General features: G+C 33.5%; 3 protein-coding genes across 4 annotated transcripts; 1 reads left to right on the plus strand and 2 right to left on the minus strand.

The window, feature by feature from the left end:
* Positions 1 to 321: 321 nt before the first annotated feature.
* Positions 322 to 12,207, minus strand: LOC127255656 (calcineurin-binding protein 1). The gene is made up of 18 exons (XM_051281310.1): positions 11,954 to 12,207; positions 11,770 to 11,844; positions 10,542 to 10,661; positions 10,404 to 10,444; positions 9,473 to 9,684; positions 7,466 to 9,270; positions 6,383 to 6,592; positions 5,566 to 6,267; positions 5,230 to 5,462; positions 4,920 to 5,130; positions 4,652 to 4,807; positions 4,127 to 4,284; positions 3,848 to 4,040; positions 3,147 to 3,532; positions 2,631 to 2,811; positions 1,987 to 2,216; positions 1,194 to 1,857; positions 322 to 839 (listed from the first exon to the last, which is right to left on the minus strand). The coding sequence occupies exons 1-18, from the start codon at positions 11,954 to 11,956 to the stop codon at positions 579 to 581; spliced, it is 5,841 nt and encodes a 1,946-aa protein (XP_051137267.1). The 5' UTR covers positions 11,957 to 12,207; the 3' UTR covers positions 322 to 578.
* A 1,080-nt stretch (positions 12,208 to 13,287) lies between these two features.
* On the plus strand, positions 13,288 to 15,981 carry LOC127255473 (uncharacterized). The gene is made up of 6 exons (XM_051281004.1): positions 13,288 to 13,370; positions 13,482 to 13,574; positions 15,020 to 15,157; positions 15,231 to 15,345; positions 15,432 to 15,522; positions 15,824 to 15,981. The coding sequence occupies exons 1-6, from the start codon at positions 13,288 to 13,290 to the stop codon at positions 15,979 to 15,981; spliced, it is 678 nt and encodes a 225-aa protein (XP_051136961.1).
* Positions 15,982 to 16,522: 541 nt separating this feature from the next.
* On the minus strand, positions 16,523 to 23,428 carry LOC127255661 (ATP-dependent 6-phosphofructokinase 6-like). 2 transcript variants are annotated; one of them, XM_051281318.1, is made up of 14 exons: positions 23,280 to 23,428; positions 23,065 to 23,168; positions 19,971 to 20,017; positions 19,816 to 19,855; positions 19,651 to 19,713; positions 19,430 to 19,567; positions 19,190 to 19,348; positions 18,337 to 18,390; positions 18,136 to 18,204; positions 17,914 to 18,043; positions 17,573 to 17,826; positions 17,429 to 17,474; positions 17,195 to 17,349; positions 16,523 to 17,070 (listed from the first exon to the last, which is right to left on the minus strand). In XM_051281318.1, the coding sequence occupies exons 2-14, from the start codon at positions 23,164 to 23,166 to the stop codon at positions 16,855 to 16,857; spliced, it is 1,473 nt and encodes a 490-aa protein (XP_051137275.1). In that variant the 5' UTR covers positions 23,167 to 23,168; positions 23,280 to 23,428; the 3' UTR covers positions 16,523 to 16,854. The 2 variants fall into 2 exon arrangements, with proteins under 2 accessions (XP_051137275.1, XP_051137276.1); XM_051281319.1 differs by having other exon boundaries at positions 23,065 to 23,171.
* Between the last annotated feature and the right edge of the window lie 114 nt (positions 23,429 to 23,542).

The following is a 23,542-nucleotide window of genomic DNA, read 5'->3' on the forward strand; positions in this document are numbered from 1 at the left end:
TTATAATACAAAAAAATAAAAATTTTGAAATATTTATATATATATAAGTATATTATAAATTTATAATCAAATTATATAAATTAATACACATTTATATTATTATATTCATTGCCATCAAATCAATATACATTTAAAACTCTCTAAACTCAACCCAAACTTAAAACATATAAATTCAAACTCACTTTAAAATTCAAATAAAAATTAAAACCCCCTTAATAAACACCCCCTAGTTAAAATCCCCCTGAATAAACACCCCCCTAGTTAAAATAGTTCTACACACCCTATTTAATAATAAAATATTATTATTTTTAACCTACTATAAAAGTACAAATGTATAGATTATGTATAGCCACCAAAGTCCAACAAACATAACATTCTTCATTCTGTAGAACATTAATTTCTCTATAGCATTTTCATCAACACCCATCCCTACTTAAAAGCTTTCTATGGACCAATTGATAGAGATAGAGATAGAGATGGAGATATTCAACACTAATCATACCTGCACGAGTATCGTTGCACCGGAGCCTACGAGCAGCGCAGCATCCGGTTAGATCACTTACATTCATGATCATCGCTCACTGCTTGTCGAAAAAAGCATCTCCTGCCGGAATCTGTGCACTCTGATTTTCCCCCAAACCGGAGACTTCCTTCTGTATGCTCTCGGTCTCCGGCACAGCTTTGTTGCTGCTAACATGGATTTCAGCCAATGGAGTCGTACCAACTGTTGACTGAACTTCCGGCTCTGTTGTTCTAATTGTCCCGTCTTTACCTCCGCCTGTTGTAACATTCTGCGCATTGGTGCTAGGTGCAGATCCGCCTCCCTTTTTCATCTTCGACTGCAATGCAAAACTGGTAAGTAAAGAAACATCGAATGCAGGAAAGTAGAGTGCGTTTTCTTTAGTTTTGAATTTAAATCAAGTTCGATGTAATATCTCCTGAGATAAAGAAAATATATATTTTTTTCTCGGAAAAGACATAATACAAATAGTAAAGTTCGAAAAATAAATAGCAAAGAAACGTTACCCCTAATGCTATAAGACACTAATAAGAAGTATTTTTGTCACTTTCTTTTATTTGTAATACGTTTTAATATAATAATTAATATTAAAAAATCTAACACATAAAAAGTAAATGTGGCCCTTAGAGCCGGACGGAAGTAGTAATATATATGTAAGCAATAAATAACATACCTTGATGTTCTCTTCACAATACTTGATGACGTTCGAGACATTTGCGCAATGGCCGTGCAAAAGGGAGTAAGCCCATAATAGAAGCTTCCGCGAAGTATTCATATCAAGTATGTCGACCCCATCAATGCCCGGCTGAATATAAGTTTCTGTCGCCAGCTGAGCCGGAACCATGTAGAGGTTTATGCCCGACGGAAGTAACGCACAGGACGTGTCCTTGTAGAAATTGTAAGCAGATCTAAGCAACATCGTGGCTGTTTCCAAATCCTCGTCCGAAACCCTCTTCACGATCACATTCTTGATCTTCGACAAAGAAGGGTTCCATTTGGTTTCAAGAATCTTGAGATGGTTCGGATCCTCAAATGCCGAACACCACAATTCCTCCGACTGGAGATCAACGCAAAGCAGCTGTTCGGTTTCCAGGCAACCTCCCGAGGAACTCAAGCCGTGAATGTCCGTCGAGCGTCTTGAATGCAATGGCGTAATCAGGCCCATATTAATGACAAGAGATCTACACCAGGCAGCTGAAACATGTCGGTACACCTTGGCGCAGTTGCTGTTGGACAGTTTTGGATTCTTTAGACGCTTACGGATTTTTTCATTGATCACCTCGAGTGTTTCTACCTTAATGTTACTCTCCAGAAGCAGTATGTATTGATAGAGATATCTGGACAGGATCGAAGAAGATAGTAATAAGATACCGATCTAAGAAACTCACAAAGGAAGGGACATGAGTTGCAAGATTTAATACAAGCAAGAATTGTACAAATGTTGAGAAATTTATGTGCAAACTTACCCGTACAAGGTGCTTTCTGTAAATTCTGGGCTTTTGAACTCGGGCAAGTTGCAAATATCGGACCACAAGTTGACCTGATCCAAGAACAAATTGAACAGTTTCTCCAGCAAATGCTCAGCATTGTCACTAGTGGTAGAGGAGACAGAACCAGCTTGACGGACGGACTTGATTAGCGTCATAATGTACCTCCCAAGGGCCACTGGCATGAGGTCTTCAAGGCACAAGATGAACTGCATTCAAAACTGGATTAGACATCACAATTTTTAAATTAAGAATGAAATGAGAAAGAGTTATTTTGTACATATAAAGTAGACAGTACCAGGAAATTTGTACTGGCATTCACATACATTCAGACCACAAACAGAAATAAACATGTTAATAATGATATCTTGTTCTTATGGGATAAAATAAGATGCCAAATACTGAACTCAAACCTGTGGTGTGGATTCTTAAAAGTGAAAGAAAACCGATATTCCCTTCTCACCAATCATTTTGTGCTTTATTTTAATTTATTTGATTTATCAAGAAATGTTTTACTTGTTCTCCTGCCACCCTCATATATAACAAACTGTTATGAACATATATCAATAAACACTAGAAGATTAAATGTAACACTGTTATCATTTTGTGCAATGCATTAATACCCGTTTATCTGCACGGAGAGAGGTATAAGCCCGCTCAAGAATAGGAACATCTCCAATATCTTCCAACAGCTTCAAATAAAACAAGATGTACTTTCTAATGCAAGTTATAAATTTGCGTGAACTTTCTGCTAAGTTAACTTCAAGAGAGCGCCTGTTCCCAGAGGGACCTGGTGTTTTGCGTCTGCAAAAACATAAGAAAACATTAAAACAATAAATAATGTATAATTTTATATTACAAAATACAAGCAAACTTCTAAATCAAACACAATTTGTGGGGACCTGTTAAGAGGAAATTGAGTCAACATAAACCTCACTAAATTTTTACTAGAGAATATGAAGCACTACATGCTCTTTGTGGCCCAAATTTTTTCTTAAATATCTAATTTTTCTGTTTCTAAAAAATCCAATGTTTAAGGTGCTTATTTGGGTTCTTCAAGAAGCTTGTCTCCAGACACAAAAGGGAAGGGCAGCGAAGAGGGATTCAAATTTAATATGCAATACACTTAGACCCTGTACCTTCCTTTCTTAACCATACTGTCAATCTCCCACATGTTTATAGTAAAGGATGAGCGAGATGACTTGAAGCAGAAAGAAAGTTCCTCCTTTGCTCTCTCCAAATCTCCATGGCCGCCTCTTCTATGAAATCCTTGAGCGAGTATGTATCTTGCTTTATGGAAATGTTTAAGGTCTCCTTCAACACAAGTTTCAAGGGCTGAAAGGCAATCACTGTATAACAGATTCCAGGCCCTTCCAAATTTTTGCAAGCCAACAGCATCGGAATCACTATTGCATGCACCAACCTCAATGGGTGTTAACGCATCTGAATTTTCACCACCAATTCCATTTAAGATACTTGTTACAGTATCTTTGGTTGATTCATCAAATGAATGTGCTGCAACGACCTGGAATACGTAGAGCAGTTATTTAAAGCAATGACTTACAGTTGTCAAACAGCTGCAGAGTTTTGGATGCTGGACTACACGAATGAAAACAAATTACCAGCTAGCTAAGGTTAACATAATTCAAGCACATTTGAAGTATCAACATATGTTTTGGCTTCCAAAGTAATAGAAAAGGTAGAAATTATTCTTCCACACTTTAAGCATCACCTATATGTTCCGATTTCCAAAGGAAAATTTGAGATGGACATTAAAATAATGAATGGAAGAAGTAATATTGACATAACAGACTATATATAGTGTAAACAGATGAGTAACCTTTAAAGCTTCTTCATTTTGCTTCTCACATTTGCATAGTAACTTCAGCCTTGAGGCATGCATCCGGTAGAATGGATCTACTGCTGATGGATTTAAGGCTATCGCCTGGGCATAATATGAGAAGGATACATCATGAGAGTATCCAAGCTTCTCACAGAGCTTTCCAACATAAAAGGCATGAGACCAATCTTCCCTGTCAGGGTATTAAGTTTCAAATTACTAAATTTGAATATGCCATGCAAAGTTAAGCGGGTATAGAGTGTTGAGGAGGAACAATACTTGTGTTTGAATGCTTTTTTGAAATGATTCATAGAGTTATGGCAGAATATCTTCCATGCAGCATCTTTTAAAGGGACTACAGATCGTTGATCATAAAATGGTACGACGTTCTGAAGACCATCATAGTACACCAGTGCCAATAACTCATGTATCTCACCCTGAAAACAAGACAGCATGCAAATAACAAGTAAAACCACAAAGTCATACTTTAATGTGCCAAGTATAATTCAACATAGTTTAATAGCTCTCCAAAAAACTAAAATTCTAGCACAGGTACTTCAGTTATGAACAAGCCGAACATGAAGGCAAATAAGGCTCTAGTTGCATCAAGACATTTCCAAAACATTAGAGTGAAGCCATCTTAATATTGGAGGACAAACTAAGAAAACAGAAAAATCTATGACCTTCAGCAACAATACCCAAGAAACATATTGTTATCTTAGTTGTTCATTTGCACAATGAAATGAAATCATGCTAAAAAAAGTTAAAACTATCTCTTAGAATCAACTGAGAAAGTAATGAAACCTGCTGAATTGCTGTTTTTGCCAAAGCCAAAGTCATCAATAAGCATCTTCTGCTTCTTCTTCGACTTATCTCAACTCGCTGAGGAAGTGCAGCATTTTTCCTCCACCCAAGAACATTGATTTGCTTGCTGCCATCATTCAGTAGCAAGTCCACCTCCTACAAATCAGGAAAAATAGTCATGAGATTTAAGAAGGTTTCATGTTACCTTTCTATCTCTATCTGTTTCCATTGATAGACAAGAAAATTGTCAAGAACCTCGATGCAGTACCTCGTCAAATAGATTTGCAAGCCTTTGCCAACTTTCAACTCGCAAGGGGTTATACAACAAATCATATTTGAAGAGATTTGCATTATTCTCAACAAAATCCTCCCCTTCTTTAGTTAGAACAAAACCAGCCCATTTATCGGTTGCACTCATTTCCTCAGACTGTGCAAGGAAGTAATACAAATTGCGATAAACTTCCTGGTATGGATTTGAGCTGCAATCAAAGGATTTTGGTTTCAATGTTTACTGTAATTCTACAGAGATTTTTGCTCATTTTTAAAATACTAAATATGAATAAGCAACCCAATTATACCTATCAAGTGATGATGTGCACTGTTTGACTGGTTCATTCTCCGGATATATAATCTTCATCATAGTATCCAGAAAGCCTTCTAATCCAGCCTCCTCAGAAAGCTTATCTTCACACAATTCTGGATTATCTAAGAACTTATCAATTACATTTCCAGCTAAAACATCATCAGGTGGTTGAGGGAAATGTTTGCGTATGGCTCTTAAAACCCTTCGAAGCTTGTGAAGGCCAGTTTTCTGGATGAAAACAAAATAAAATGAGAATCAAACATCAATCTGAAATACATCAAAGGCCTTGAAAACAGAAGAGGCAGAGGAGGTATATTGAAGATTTACTCACAGAAGAAGCTTTTGCATATGGGAGTATGTATTGGAAAACATCAGCACATTGCTCCTTAGTGTGATAGTCTCCCTGGCTTGTGTTTTTATGCTTGACCAGATCCTCTTCAGAAGATGAGTCATATCTCAGATTCAAACCATACAAACAATAGAAACATTGATCCAAAGCATTATCAATGATGAGCTCAAGTTCCTCTCTTTCATCCTCAGATAGCTCATTCCCAGAGCCAATACTTTGATTGTTCTCTATTTCTTCATTGCTGCACATGCTATCAGGCACATAACCAGTATTACTGTCACAATTTGCTTTCATTTCTTCTTTATCTAGATCAGAGGAAATTTTTTCTGTACTTGAATTTTCAAAAGCAGCATTTTCTATTGAACTGGCTATATCCTTGGCAATATCGGATACTTCCACATCAAGCACATTGGACTGTGATCCACTGGAAGATGCTGTGAGCTGAGCATGCTGGGAAAGAGATTCAGGCATTTTAATGTTGTCTTCTTTAGAGATCTGGTGATCAAACTTTGTATCTTGTCCCTTGTTTACGGATTGAATACTAGACTTAAGCTTCATATCTAAGGCCAATAGATGCTTAATAGCAAGTTTCAAGAATGTCCCTTCCTGTTCTTCACCACTTCCATGTGCACAGCAGATCCCAAACTCCGCAAGCATATCATGAACTGCCACAACTAACTCAGCCTGAGACATATATGATAGAAAAAGGTTAGAATGAGAACACTATGGGGTCATGATATGACAGTTAAACATACTGAAGAAAAACATGAGATCACACAATCTCAGATCATATTCTCACTTGAGATTTTATTGGAACATTTGAATTCAAGTGTTGTAGCTTGCAGAATGCTATAGCAGCTTCCACCAAATAGCATTGTTCAGTTTGCTCAATTGACTCCTGGACACCAAGCTCGGATGACTTTTTTGCAAGGCATGAATTAGCAACATTGCAAATAAACGTCAGCAATAAAGACTGGATATCCCCAATGATGGACAGTGGAATGCTTTTCTGCAATAATGTCAAAACATTGTAAGTAAAATATTTCATATAATCCAGAAAGCCTGCAGCTTGGGGTCAATATATCAAAGACAAAGTATTAAATGCATTCGGCACTGCCTTCTGTCTACAGATTGGAGAAACCTCAAGCATACATCTTTTATTCATTACAAAAGAAACAAGTAGACGTGCAAGAATGGAATAAATTCTCTAACCATCAGTTGACTATCATGATAAAAGTACTCTACTTGCAAAGGCAAAGTAGTTCTTCTCAAAGCGCAGCATGCAAAGAAACATTGTTCAGCACACATAAAATTTCAAAGTGATAAAACCCTGAAAAACATTATGATTGTGTTCTTTTTATGGGTTTTAACCCAAGTTTTTACTATTCAGATTCTTCTTTCTCTCCAAAAATATCAAATCAAACAATTACTTTTCTAATTTTATATTATACTACAAATTTAATTATAAGACACCAATAATCGGCCATTCATTAATTCAAATGCACATAAACTTGTTAATAGATGGTTCAACACAAGGACTGCCAGAAACTTGCTGAGTATTGATGCATGCTGCTGCATCATATATATGATATGCAGTGCAGGAAAAATCGGAGACCGACTAAAATGGTGACACTCCTAAAGAATGGAAGCAACTTGACTGCTTAAATATAACAAGAAAAATGAAGAAACAGCTGCCCATCTACATGGAAATACTACACTATTACAATCAGTTTCAGATCTTGCTATAGGAGTCCTTTTCCGTCTATCACTGTTATCAATTATCAAGATATCTGTTTTAGTTTTATCAAACAATTATAAGCAAGACTGAAAACTGAAGCTCAGGTTCATATTAGAAGTAAGAGATTTTGGGATAAGTGCTTACAGAAACTTCATCGGGATTGTTGATGCTCTTGACTTTTGATATGGATTGAGAAATTGATTTCACCTCTTCAGCAGCTAAATGCCCCCACTGCTTCAAGAGGCTTTCTTTTGACTGATTTTCATAGAAAGGAAGTACAACTTCAGGGGAGCTGTTCTCCATACCAGCTCTAGTTACGAGTGTTTGGAGTTTCCTTCTATGACAATCCAAATAGACACCAACATTCATAGGCTCTGCCAGTTCAGATGATTTGATCAAAACATCCAATGCAGCCAGCTCAATAGTATTAAATCCTTTACCTTCATTACCCCAGTCATGCAACACATCAAAATGAACATCCTTTGCGGACAACAGAAGAGGAGCAAGCAGATCAATACACTTATCATGCATGTCTTTCTCAAGCATCTCAGGGACCGACTTTTTCAGTAAGCTATCAACTTCAATCAAACTCATTTCATGAATGACCCTATCAGCTGTCAGTTCTTTAATCACTTTGCAGTGCGGCAGGAACACCGAACCAGGAGAATCGTTCATCTTTTCCTTGTCCACAAAAAGCGAATAAACAACAGAAAGTTCTTTTTGAGCTTTTGCTTTGTCACCTTCCAATATAGATAAGTGTGCACTTAACCAGAAAAATCGTATCCAGAAGCATTGCTTACTTCTCAACCAAGAAGAGTTGTCCATTGGAGATTGTTTATTATGCTCAGAAAGATTTTCCACACCATAGTTATTTTTCTCATCCATTCCTGCAATCTGGAATGGATATTCCAGAGCTGTAGATTCTATAATCTTACAAAGATGATAGGATACCTCTGATGTGAAACTGCCCATTGCTGATTTTTCAAAAGACTGTAACCCGATATCATAATACAATTCTGAAAGAAAAAGACTACATTCAGGAGTTCTTTCTTGTCCCCAGTTTCTGATCATCTTCTCAAGTTCCAAGAATTTTGCAATATTGTCATGGCATAAAATAGTTTTACTTGCTATTTTCTCAAGAAGCAAGTGGCCCAAGTGGTAAGCACCAAAATTGTTGGAACTATTCTGCAGAAATTCAATAACATCAGTAGATTCAGTATCAGGTGAATCCGCCACTGCTTCGGCGCTATGAGAAGAATCAGTATTGTAATTGCAATTTATAGGACCAGTTCCATCCATTAGATAAGGCCCCAAAAATTGCTTCACAACTTGAGCAGGATCCTTATTGGTAGGAAAATCTGCTTCTTCTTTACCTGGTTTGCGACTTCTGAGCCTTTCAAGGCGACTACTCCGTCTCTCCTGGGGTTGCTCTTCAAATACCATGCCTACCTTCTCATTTATTGAATTATGATTATTGGTGCCATTTGTATTATCTTTAGTTTCACAGGAACCTGTCAGTTTTGCTGCAGATGAAGGCAAATTTATGGCTAGTGTAACATCCCCAGATCTGTAATTTCTTTCTGGTTCACAGTCAGGCATAGACAAAGGGCGTAAGATCTCAAGTAATTCACCAATAACAGCTATCCATGAGGTTTCTGAAAGTTGAATTTCAATATTTTGCTTCCGTTTTTTTGATGCTGGGGTCCCATCCAAATCATCATCTACAGCTTTTCTCTTTTCTGGAAATTTTAGTCTACTGTGTATAGGTTCCAACTTGTCTATACCTCTTGGAGTAAATGGGATTGGTTCAGAGTCCTCAATGGTACTTTTGACATGCAAAGCCCGAGAATGAGATGGCCAATGTGTTAGTATTAGTTCTGCAACAGATAGGCAGGCCACCTCATCACCAATTGCAATTAAAACTTCCAGGAGCTTCTCCATGCAATTCCCTGAATATTTAAATTTTAAGCGAAGAGATGGATTTTGCAATAGTTATAAATATAAGCATAGTTAATAGGTATTCTAAGACAATAACAGCTGCAAAAAACGAACAAATACAACATGCCAACTTGCCAAGAAAAGAAATGTAGTAAGTTACTGCGCTGTTTGGCAATCTGTACTGGCGTACAAGAAATATGTAAATATGCTTACAGTTATTAGGACTGCAAACTAGCCCTTGTTCAAAAGCCCAACGGGAGATGCTTAATGATCCCATGGAGCAAGCTAGTGTTCCTAACTGGTTCCAGACGACAGAGTCTTTGTTATCAATCTCAACGGCTTGGAGATAGCAATGCAAAGCATTTTCATAGTAGGAAGGACCTTGTTGAAGAAAAACTGTAGCAAGGTTTTTTAGGGCCAAAAATCTGCAGAGAGCAAGAATGTTTAGTTTAATGCTATAGATTATGAACAAAATACTTCAATAGCATTCCTGCATCAACATACGCCTCATTTAAGTTTTATCAATTTTATTCCAAATAAATCTGACCCAATCCTCAAAACCTAACCACAGACAAAGAAAAGAGCAGGGGAAAAAAATTTGCTTAATGACAAGAAACAGCATATGCAAAGTAAGATTATAATGAGTGAAGTCTATTGATCAACAAAAAAGCATTCACCGAACGTATCAATTATAATGTGAGCAAAAACAAAGGAGCATTTAGAAGATTCGGGCCTGTATGTTCTCTATGAACAGACAGGAAGAATGACAAGGTGAATGATATTAAAGAGAGATAAGTTTCTTAATTTTTCAAAGACTAATTTTAAAGCAAGAAAAACAAATAGTTAAATAAATAAAAGAAAAAGGGGGAAATTGTGAACCCAGAAGAGTCATAACAGTGTTATCTAGAAGAGAAAATCAATGAGGGTACATTTTCAATCTCATTTCCGCACTATGCAATCTATCATAGAATATTTTTTCCAATAAAAACAATCACATCCAGCACCTATTTTTCATTCAAAAAACTTCAAATCCAAATAGACCCAAAGTCTTCTGAATCTTTTAGTGGCTAGATAAAAATGCTTGTCAAAGACAATCACCACAAGAATAGCTTAAATTAAACAGATGAATATGTTTGTCAAAAACCTGAGCTGTAAAAGATGACCATCACTTGCACTATTTTCGACCTGTCAGACAGAAAGAATATTTTGAGATATAGATACATGAAGAGAAGATATATAATTATCAAGAAGGAGAGACTCCAAAAGGCCCTAATCACTCAACCTGAGCATTTGATACCAGTGGATCCTTCAAAACAGATTCTAAGAGTTTGCGAGCTTTTCCATAGTCCTTGGCTTGTAACCGCAGAAGTCCATCATGATATAATTGTGATAACTGGTACTCCTGAAAAGAAACCAAAGTAAACAAATTGATTTCCTTTTACAGTTGGCAACTACTTATAGTGAAAATAAGAGAAGTCATTATATCTGCAGTGTTAAGAAGAATCTATTCGATGCAAAAAAAAAAAAAAAAAAAAAAAAGAGACAACCAACCAAAAATTTAGAAACAAGATTAACATGCTAAAGGAAGCATTTTGGATGAGTTTAGTCACCAAGTATCCGTAAATTGCAACCATTTTAAACAACGTTTTGCGAAATGATTATGGCTAAGCATAAACAATATCATTAAACAATAACCCATTTCATCAACAGAAAGCCTTAAAACATCTAATTTAATCGTATATGACATTAATGGCTTTATGAACATTAACATATCAACTCATGCTCTTGCTGGATAACCCAGCTAGGAACCCAATTATAAAGAAGTCATATGAATGCAGACCAGCAAAATCAACACTTACTCACAGGTCCAGGACACATAATATCTCAGAATATCAAGGCGTGATGTGCAAAGCGATCTTATCATACTTCGAGAAGTTGGCTATCAAGATGACACATGGGCATTGCATTCATTCTAGAATCTAATATAATAGCTATTTCTCCACCAATTTCCAACAAAGCATTACAAATAAGATAGTAAAATACACATAAAAGCTTCTCATACTCGTCATCAAAGATATTATTTTTCATAATTCATATCAACACAGCATTGTGAAAGCTCTTTTCCTTTTTCAAACATCTACATACATATCTGATGATGAGATCACGAGTGTTACTGATGCGTCGTCTTAGAAATAATTTTCTTATTAAACTCTTTAAAATACTTGGCTCCTAATATGTAACATTGGATTTTGGCCTATTTACTGTCCACTGATAACGGAATTCTTGGCACACCATGGAACTAATTTGACACATCGCTCAATCACAATTCAACATCATATCCTTATTCAGAACATGCATATATATATATGTGTGTGTATATGCGTGTGTGTTATACACAGATATGAAGGACATATGAAACTGTGATGAACTAAATTTATCACCAAAAAAAAAGAAGAAAAAAAGAGTAGACCTAACTAAAACAATTGGAACAGGAAAACAAGAAATCTTGCCTGAGCTTCTTTCGTCGGGGCCAACGGCTGCCACTGCTTCCTCGAGTCCGAATCATTAATCGCTGAAATTGAGAACTATAAACAAAATAAATAAATAAAAAGGGTAAGCACCATTATTCGAAAAACAAGTTAATAGTAGAACTAATTTCACGAGAAAACTTTCGCATGGTGTGCAATATTGTACCATTGTACGAAATTTGGATGGAGATTACGAAGCTTTGCTCTGAGCACCCATAAAAAAATAAAAAACTCGCGCTGGCCGAAATCCGAGGGTGCGTTGCGTTTGTTTTAAGGTCGGGCTGTCTCGCACTGGGCGAGTAGTTTACACGAATTTCCTATTCTCAATTGTGTTCAAGAAGACGACGGCGAAGAAAGGGGAGATTATGATTTATGAATTGACGACGGTGGTCAAGAGGACGACCGTTTTCGCCTGTTTCGCGTGGGTGTGTATAGGTTTTGGTATTTTTATTTTTATTTCCGTCCTTTATACTTTTACTTTTCTGAAAAATACGATTTTAATTTATATTAAAATTATTTTTATATTCATTTTGTATCAAAATTAAATATTAGTATTATATTAGTTTACAGTGAAAATGACAAAAATACATTATAATATTTGTATAATATATTAAAAATTATAAGAATATTAATTATATTAAGTATGCAGATATCCGTGTCTTGGGACAAATAAAAAGAAAATGATATCATTTTTTATTTTTACTATTTTAGTCATTCCAATATATTATTTTCCTAATAAAAGTAAATATATTGAAAGGGGGTCTTTCGGGTTTATAATGGATTAAGAAATAATACTTCATTCGTCTCATTTAATTTGTCCTCTATTTATATTTTTGTTTGTCCTATATAATTTGTCATTTTTTAAAAAATATAATTATACATTTTAATTATATTTTAAAATTTATAATTTATAAATTTTTTATTTTAATTAAACTATTAGTTAATTTAATCTTAATTTATAATTATTTTTATTAAATCATATTTATTTTCATTAATTACTTACTAATTATACAATACCTAAAATTATTTTGGTATTAAAGTTTAATTACTTTTACTATAAAAAAAATTGATATTTTGAAATGAGACTACTAAAATGGTAAAAAAAAAAAAAAAATTAAATATAATTAAAGTGTATAATTATTATATTTTTTAAAAAAAAACGATAAATTATATAAGACGAATGAGTTCAAATCCGGTACCTCCAGGTCCATCTTCCATATATGATTCCGTTAATGTAATTTGTTTTGTAAAGTCTAGTTATTAATGTGATGTTTTTAATATGATAATTAATATTTAAAGATCAATAAAAAATAAAAAACAAATCTCAACCAATCTTCTAATTGGAAGGAGGGAGTATTATTTTATATAAAAATAAAATGATAATAGAAATTTTATTAGAAAAACTAATAAAAAAAAAATTGAAATTATTATTTTGGAAAAAAAAAAAAAAAAAAAAAGGAAGTCTGTCTAAACGTAATTGTTCACTCTATCCAGGTGTAGATGCAGTCATGCAGAGGTCCTCGCCATCTCCTTTTGCTCGCACACCTCTCCTTGCTGCCACCCGCCGTCGCTACGCTAACAAGGTGTTTTGTTTAGGTTTTTTTTTTTTTTTTTTGAAGTTTTATTACTTTGAATCGGATGGAGGAAATGATTGTGAATACGTGTGAATTGCTTCTTGTGAATTGGTGTGTTAGCTTAATCGCGACGACTAAAGCATTTATGTTGAACTGTTGTGGATTTCAGATCATTCTTAAGAGATTGCATGTTTACTCTGTGCGTCTGTGTTCGTACGCATTTCACAAATTTTAATAAACTTAGTTAATCAAATTATAAGTTTTCTAAACATTGAACACATTATTTGGATTATTCTGGATGCCTCAATGTCTTCGTAATATATAGAGTTGGATGCGTTGATGATCTATTATCTTTCTGTTTTGCGTAAACCAGTTGGTGATTGTTGACTATCACTTCTAATTGTGTGTAACTAAGCTATTTTCTTGAATAAATTCACTATACTTTCTAAGAAAACTTATTCTTCAGCTCCACCAGTAGAATCTAAAATGGTAAGGTTTGTTTAGTTGTATTTCGGTGTTCTATAAGAATATTAAATACTTGTAGTTTAAAGTTGTTTGATCTAATATAAATAGGTTGTTGATGATATATTTTGAATGAAAAATAAATTTTTTATGTAATGTATTAGATGAAAAATAAATGTATGATGTATGGTTGGGGGGATTAAGTCGTTGTAGATGTACAATGAAAATGTGGTTGTGAGAACACAACCAAACAAGCTTTTAGTAGCATTGTGGATGAAAAGTAGGGTAGAGGGTAGATACTTACTTTTGCATTTCCTGTTTTTTCTAGTCGTTGCATTGGCAACATAAATCTTTCAGAGTTAACAAATAATGGCAATTGAAAAGGGTAACTTTGCAGGTGCAGAGTTTAAGAATGCTAGGGTTTACTGCACGCAGTCATCACTTTACCTTTTTTCAGGCACGTGCATTGCTAATATGAACTTTTTTTACTTTGTTGTAGCTCAATTATCTTTGAGTATGAAATTTAGTTATTGAAAGATTCTGTATGAGTTATATGAGTTTTGGGTTCCTCTGTGTTAGAACAAAGTTGATATAGTGATGTCTTGATTCAGCAGAGTATTTCTTATTAGTTGATAAGATGATGAATTGATGCTGTGAATTATGAAATTGATGTGGATGCTTGTATTGCCCTTGTTTGTCACAACTTATTTAGTTTGTTCTACTGCTCAGGTACCAAACCTAGGTGAGTCTGGAAACTTAAATTGATCTGAAAGATGAAACACTTGCAGTGGTTTTCCTTGTGCTCTTTAATCACCATACTCAATTGTTCATCATCCAGTCGAGGAAGTATGTAAGTTTTTCTATGACCATGCACATTGCCATTGTTAGGAATTATACTGGCGTGTGATCAGATAAAACTGCAAAATGAAACATTTTGTAATATTACGACTTTTTTATTTCTTCAACTTTATTTACTTCTGCTACTGTTGATGGCTTAGATGTCACAATTTTTTTGGAACCCAAATTACTCTGTCACCCTAATGTTCATTGACGAGCAAAAGCAACTTCATCCATCATATGCTTGTATTTTATGTCACTACAACCTCCTTGTTTTTCAGTTTGATTTTTGTTACTAGGTATCTTGACAGTTGCCATCTCCTATTCTATATTATACTCATATTATTTTATTTTGACAGAATCAACAAAAACATTTTGTATGTTGGCAAGGAACTGTTTGAGGAAAAGTTGCCATTACAGAATGGTGATTGTGTCTACCAATTGAGAAAATTGAAACCTCATACGTGGTATGAAGTGAAGATATCGTACCCTGCTTCTGAATGCCCTTTAAACCTTGCCTATTTTATCCAATGTTAGTTACAGCAATAGAATAAGCTCATGTTAATTACAGATACCGGCCAGCTTGTCTTTGCAACTAATGAAAGGAGCTTCCGACTTGGAGCTAAATCAAGGAAGGAAATTGTTAAATACTGAAAAATTAATTTTCAAGACTGTCAATGACCGGGTTGGTTAATGCTTTTGTTATGTCTGAAAATGAGTGGTCTCATTCTTTTATTAAAATGAGTTTCTTATTTTGGAACCTTTGGTCAGGTCAGAATGTCCGTACTTGTGAATGTGAAACCTGAAGGTGTCGTTGCTATACCCGGGAAACAGGAAAGAGAATACATCATGTTTAATATAGGTACCGTGGTGTTTTGTTACTTGTTTATATACCATATTCTCGGGAAGGGTGGTAGAGACTTTCAACAATCAGCTATGTTTGCACCAATGTCAGTCTCATCTCTACAATCTTTGTCATCCTGTCTAATAATTCTTTGCATCTGCCCTTATCTGTTGAGTCGCATAGTTTGAACTGTTACTTGATCTCTTTTGGATTTGTTTGTTGTTTCCAGGAAATGTGATTATTCTGCAATTCATGAATTCTTGTTCAATTTCACACATTCAGTATGGTTGCCTGATTCTATCTCTTTACTCAATCACAGTTTGCGACGAGCTGTTGCTTGGGATTCCCCACAAGGCCTGGCATGTTGTAGGCCTGTTACTGGCATGTTTGCTGTTGGCCTTTGTGGTTCCATCTTTTCTTCCCTCGCTTTTACTCCCCCAAAATGGGAATCATTTGACATTTACAAAGGAGTCGTAGCGATGTTTGCTGGCAATGGAGTAAACCCTCTTTCTTGACTCGAATACTTCCAAGTCTGTTCTCATGTCCATCTCCTTATTGATGCCTTTCATATGTGTTTTAGTAAGTCTCAAAATGTACGTCATAACTTGATGCCACTCTATAGTTTTCTATAGTAGAATTGAATTCTTGGCCTTGTACCAAGTTGGCTATTACTTATTCATTTTAAAGAAACATGTTATGATTCCCACATTTGTTTTTTTTTATAATATAAGCTGCTGCTAGTTTGTTACAAATACTTAGTAATTCTCAACTGGATTCAAATCCCAGTAGATCGACTCAAACTAAGTTAGACACTTAACTTGGAAATTACTAAACTACATACACTGCTCATAGGGAATCATGTAGCAATCTCTGTGTTGGATCTTTTAATCTCATTGACATTTCCCTGAATCACAAGGATTAGTTATGGTAATTTTGTAGTTAACTTATACACACACACACGAAACATGTGGTAGAAAATATGATTTACGAAAAATATTTCAGTATTCAATGACAGAAGTAGTTGCTACTAGTGTATTCTGTCTTGCAGTTTTCTCCGGTCTTTCAGAGGGCTTCTATTACATGAATCAAGCATACATATTATTCCCTCGAACAGGTACTTACATACATACATTCGGATCCTCACTTCTGTGAGGTGGACATCTCTACGTGAAAAAAAACTTCTGACAACAATAGAATCTCAGTCCCTGCCCATGTTCCTCGAACACGAACCCATTAATCTAATATTGTGCTCTATGCATCTCATACTCGAAAGATGCATATATACAAACAATAGATTAGTTGTCAGCCACTTCATGCAAATGGTAAATATTCAGAGTATTATCTATCAATTTAGTTCTCTTTGCTGTTTTCAGTATTATCATTATCATCTGTTTTCCCAGATTTGATGGCCTTTCCATCGTCCAGCAACTGAGTTGCCGGCCCTTCATCTTTTTGGTAATCTTTGATCTCTTTATTCCCCAGGAAGCTTGGCTGATTAGTCGAGGCGAGAAGCCTTGCCCACATCCTGTCGGTTATAACAACCTTGTTTTGCTGCTCGATGATGCGCTGCATGCAAAGGTTTTTCATGAAATTTGCTTTCAAGCCGCGAATCCTTTCATTTTAATCGAATATAGAACCTGCTCATAGCTGCAGAACAATGTAACTTATGAGTGAATTGTAACAAACTTACATTGAATGGAATATAGGTGTGGCGACCATTGACAAGACCACTGGTGAAGCCTGTGAAACCAGCCATGGCTCCATGAACAGCACTTTGAGCAAGGAGAGAACAGTACACATTGTCGGATGCATTGCTGGGAATCGCGCGAATCATGTAAGTCGGATCTGCCAAAAAAAAATTAATTTCTTATCTGCTATACATAACATAGAATCAGTTTATCTCCTCTAGGTGAACCCCCCCAACCTATATATTTTAGCGTAATCGAAACCTTCTGCTTTGAAAAGTGCTCCTGTAGAAACATAGTAAGTAGTTTAGCAAAAGTATACACTCCCACTCTTTGAGTAGCTTTAACTTTAAGAAATAGAAATAGGATAGAAATGCCAAAACCTTAATTTTCCCAGAAATCCATAAGCCAACATCTTGAAGTAGTCGATTTCCCGAAGCATCTTTTTCGTCTTTTGCTGCAAGAAGCTCCTGTCCTGCTCCTTCAGCAATGACAATAACCATGTGTCCATTTTCCTTGAAACTTTTCTCAATGTATTCAAATAGTCCTCCCCTTCCTTCTAGATAAAAAGGGGATTCAGGAATCAAGCAGCAGTCGACATCTCGACTAGCTAGCGTAGCGTACATCGCGATGAATCCTAAAGGCCAGCAATAAAATAACTTAGTTTTTTTTCAAAAATCCAACTTTGTTCTTTACAAAGTTTACATCCAATCATCCATCCTACCACTGTATCGACCCATCAATTTGACGACACCAATTCCATTCTCGGCACTCTCAGCTTCAACATGCGCAGCATTAATTGCGCGTTGAGCTTCTTCTACTGCCGTATCGAAACCAAATGACTTGTCAATTACCTAGCAATAATAGAAGCCAATCAAACCTGAAATCTAAGTTATAGAGAGACAGAGGATTCAATAGAGTTTAAATGAAAAATGAATCCTATTACCGCAATGTCATTGTCGATCGTCTTGGGGATCCCGGCAACTACGACCTTTAAACCTCTCTTTCTAACTTCCTTTAACATATGAAAAAAAACAACAATAGAGCAGCAGCAATGAACAACACTTTAGCTAAAACCTAGAACTTATGTAATGAAGATGAGTCACTTCCTCTCATAGTGCTGCTAATTTATGAGTTAGCTACCCACCCTATATATAGCAGCTGCTCCTTTCTGAGTTCCATCTCCTCCAATTATATAAACCTGAGATAGATAGATTCATAGATAGATACAACTGATCAATATTCAATTATATAAACCTGAGATAGATAGATTCGTAGATAGATACAGCTGATCAATATTCAGTACTATAGAAGACTATATAATACTCCCTCCATCCCATGACAATTGTCCACGAAGATACAGGAATTTAGAAGAAGTATAATTAGTGAATAATTAAGAAATACATTAGTACAAATAATTATAGGTTAAGAAAATTATAAATTTAAAATGTGATTATATAATCATTTTTTAAAAAAAGAAATAGACATATTATGTGGAATGGACAGAAATTGAAAAAAGTGAATCTTTTTATGTGGGACGGAGAAAATATATAATAAATGATTCATTTCTCAATTAATTTTTAAGTGAGATGATCAATTATAAAAATATAGAGGTTGGCCAGTGTTTGAGCCCCACCGCCGCCGTTTGTGGAAAAAGTTGTCTACGTCCAAGATTTGTGTAAATGAATCCCGACATGTTGGAATAGAAGACTATAAATTAATGATGCATTTCTTTATCAGTTAAGGTTTTAAATAAAGATGGTCATTTAACATAGTATAGAGTGAAGGGCATGTTTGAGTCTAACTGCCATCATTTGTAAAAAAAATTGTCTATGTGCAAGGTTTGTGTAAGATGAATCCCGCTTGCACGTGAGAAGACGTATTGGAAAACTATAATAATATATAATTAATGATATATTTTTCAATTAGCTTAAGTTTTTAGGTGAAATGATCAGCAAAGAATGCGTTCATAATCATAATGCTTATGTTGCGAAACTCACCTGATTAATCCCGCGGTCTTGAATGCTATCGACAATCTTAACTGTATCATGACCGCCGCGAGAAGTTCCCAAAATGGTTCCGCCTCTTTTGTGAATGTTATCCACAACCTTAGGTGTCAAGGTGATCGTATTCTTCGAATAAAACCCTCTGTACCCTCCCTACAACAACGGATAATATACGATCAAATGAACCCATTACCAATAACTAACTAAACATCACCTTTAGTTCCCGATGCTTACATCGATCCCGAGGACTTTGCTGCAACCATATATGTATATTAAGCTATGGGCTATTTCCCTAATCACTGTGTTGAGTCCAGGACATAAACCTCCACATGTTACGACACAAGCAACTACTTCCTCTGGCTTAAAATAGACCTGCATTGCATTTATTTAGAATCGAATGGATAATTTGCCGAAGATAAGAAAAAATATTGACGGAAGAAAAAAAACTTGTGTACCTTTTCGCGAGGTCCTGCTCGACGAAAATGAACCCCTCTTTGGGAATCCTTGTGAACAACAATCTATACAAGAGAAACACAGACATTGTACGATTATTCGGACATTTTATTGTTTGTTGTATCCTTGGAAGAAAGTTAGTTTGGTAAAGTTTGTTTCCAACTGACCTTTTGAGGAACGCTATCGTCGACATGGACAAAGGATCGCCTGAAAAATAAAATGGAATCAGGAGGAAGCATACATACATGTGATGATAATAAGTAAAATAGGTGTGTGTGTATGTATGTATGTATGTCTGGGGAAGAAGAAAAGTGAAACTCACTTAACTACTGAGTAGGCAGGATTGGAGCTTAGAGGGTTGGAATAAGTCTGCAGGAAAACAAGACAGACAAGCACGCTTAATTATTATTATAATTACTTTTCTTTTAAAAAAAAGATATTACTCTCAAAGTGATTAGTAAATAATTAAAAATATATTAATAATTAAATACAATATAATATAAATAATTATATATTAAAATTAAAATAATTAATTAGTTTAATAAAATTTAAAAAATTCTAAATTCTAAAATTTAAAATACTATTAGTAGAAACGAAGGGAGTATTTTTTATAGAGGTAAATTATATAATACCTTTGTGTTTTTAGTAAAAATTGCATAAAACACTTTGTATTTTATTTATTGTATCTCCTTGTGTTAAATGTAAAGTTTGTACGAAACACAATTTTGGTCCAAAATTGATATTTAGTTCTAAATAAATACCTAAATTATGCAAGTTTTATACAGCGCAAAATATCTTGCATTAAATAAATAAGTAAATAATTATTAATCCTTCATTTCATAGTTTTTAAGACAAATTGTTGTGTCGTTTTTATAGAAAATATATTTCATATTTTATATTTGTATAAAACTTAAGTAATTTAGGTTTTTATTTTGAACCAAACATCAATTTTGGACAGTAAGGGTGTTTCATGCAAACTTTCCATTAACACAAAGGGTTTAACGCAATAAATAAAATATATGGTGTTTTTGTGTATTTTTTGTAAAACACAAGGATGTGTTATATAATTTACCTTTTTTTTAAGTTCAAATATTAAAAATTTATGTAGAGACTGGAAATGAACAGACGTAATTTTGTTCTTTTAGTATTTAAGATTTATTGATATTTTTGTACTTCGTTAGTTATCACTGTAAAACTATCTTGGGAATTATAATATTTGATTGAAGTAATTTTTATTATTTTATAAGGAAAAATAGTTAACTCTCAGGTCATCAAATTGTATATATATATTTAAAATATGTATTATCCATTTATAAAGAAGAACTCTTAAGATACTATTTAATTCATATGCTTCCAAATTACACTTATTTATAAATATGTTACTCCTACTTACATATTCAAACTATCAGTTTGTTTTTTTTCTCATTTCATCACAAACTTTGTTAGGGAATATTATTTTTTATGGGGAAATATATATATTTGTTCTTTTTATACGGAATGGTGTAAAGTGGTAGGGGGTGAAAAAACAGACAAAACGGATGTATGTTTCTTTGTCTGTTTTTTCAAATAAAAAAATATTATTATTTAATTTATTTTTCAATAAAAATATTATTTATAATTATAGAAGATTATATTAAAATCCTATTTAAATTCAAATTCAAATCAATATTATATTTCAAATTACAACCAAATATACTCATCATATTTTCATTTGTAAACATCACTTTCAATCACCATTGAATATTTGTAAATAAAGTTTAGTTGCTTCTCAAGAAAATAAAATAAAATAAAACAAGGTTTATTTTTAATATTTTAAAAATATATCAACTCATTATTTTACCTAAAAAATACATAAAATGCAGACATAAATAAATGCAACTCAAATAATATAAAAGAAAAATATTAAAAGTTTTGAATTTATTAAAATTGTAAGCTGTTATATTAATATTTTGATTATAATAAATTCTTCAAATGCAGCTTGTTAAAATAAATCCTTTAAAATAATAACTATTAGAAAGTTATTTAAAGTATATATTATCTTTATATATATATATAATGTGTTCAAATATTAAAGTAATTTTTTGAAATATATATAATTATAACAGCTCTTATTTCAAAATTACGAAAATTAGTTGAAAATTACTGAACGTCATCACCTAGATAAGATATAGATTCAACCATCCAAGCATGCAGACACATGCATTTTTCTTCATTTAACTCAAAATTGCATCCTTAGTTGGTATTATTTTTATTATTTTTGCAAATTAAAATTGTTTCACCATTTATTTTTTATTTTTTAATAAGACTATATTTAATAATTTTTTATATAAAATATTTTATTTAAAAATAAATCCTTTAATTTTAAAGTTATTATTATTATTTTTTAAATACACTTGCCACTAAAATATAGAATTTGTTTCTTTTACCCAAAATCCTAGGTTTTTACATAAATATTCTATCGTACATTATTTTAATACCAAAATTTTCAAACCCATCAAAAGAAACATATTCATACTTTCATCTCAAATATTTTTTTATTAAAATTTTATTTATCTTATTATTCAAAAGTATTTATTTTCTATTATAATAACGGTAATCACAAAGTAATATTAAAATATCATTAATTTTTATATAAATTACATTATATACATAAACAAAAAAAAAGATGAAAAATCACAATCATGTTGATCAATAATATGCAATTATTTTTTAATCTATTAAAAAAATTCAAATGTCTATTTTCGTCGGTGACCGAAGGAGTAGTTCTTATTTTCAATAAGAAGCAAAATTTGTACGGCCATCTCCAACCCATCAATTCTATTTATCCAGTTTTAATTTCAAATATGCAGTTGCTATCGTAATTTTACTCAAACCATAACTCTATTTTTCACTATTATTCTTTAAATATTCAATTTTTTCTATTATTTTAAACAATTTTTTTTATTTTTATAATTTAAAATAAAATTTTTAAAAATTAAAAAAAATAAAAATCAAATTTATAATTTTAAAAATTAAAAAAAAAATTAAAAAATAAAATAAAGCAACGCCAAAAAATGACATTGCTATAGTGCAACACCACCAACGCCAAATAAGCCAACCCAGCGGCATTAATGGCGTAGGTTGAAGATGGTCTAATTCACGGAGGATGGATTCAAGGCTCATGCATATTGAGGATATACACATCTACAGTTGGTCTTTCTATACATTACACTAGTTCAATTCAAATATATATATATTTATATTTATTTTTTTTAGAAAAAAAATGAAAATCAAATCAAATATGCAAACCGAAAATCTGGCAAGATCATGCAAGGAAATGCACAACAAACAAACCAATAGGGTTGGGAACAAAATTCAGTATCGAAAGGCAAAGAAAATTGCAGAAACAGAAAAGAGAGCAGAGTAAGAGCACTGACAGGAAGACCGGGGATGTAATCGATGAGATGAGGCACATCCTGTAGAACGTAGCCGAATTCCCCTGTAGACACCTTCAAATGGACATCTTCTTCTGAATCCATTCCTCCTCAATCAGATTAGATAGATAGATAGATAGATGCATCCAGCCAGAAAAATTGGAAAACAAACAGCAGCGAAGAATTCAGACGCAAAAGAGCATAAATAGCGAAGGTACCTGTTCTATTATCGGCAAATCTTCATTTGGTTGGTTGTTAGTGTTTTCCATATGAACAACTCCTCCCTCCGCCACTTTCAGTTAGTTACATTTACCCAAGTTTGGCTCTCTCTCTCTCATTAATATATATATATATATATCAATATTTTGAAATAATAAAATATAAATAAATGAAGTGGTAATATATTTTAAATTTATATTTCGGAAAAAAATAAAAATAAAAATAGAATAGATCACAGCAAAGTCGCAATTGGTCTTCTGGC

The sequence above is a fragment of the Andrographis paniculata genome, unplaced genomic scaffold (genome assembly GCF_009805555.1).
Source record: "Andrographis paniculata isolate CXL003 unplaced genomic scaffold, ASM980555v1 Contig54END, whole genome shotgun sequence".
Lineage (NCBI taxonomy): Eukaryota > Viridiplantae > Streptophyta > Magnoliopsida > Lamiales > Acanthaceae > Andrographis > Andrographis paniculata.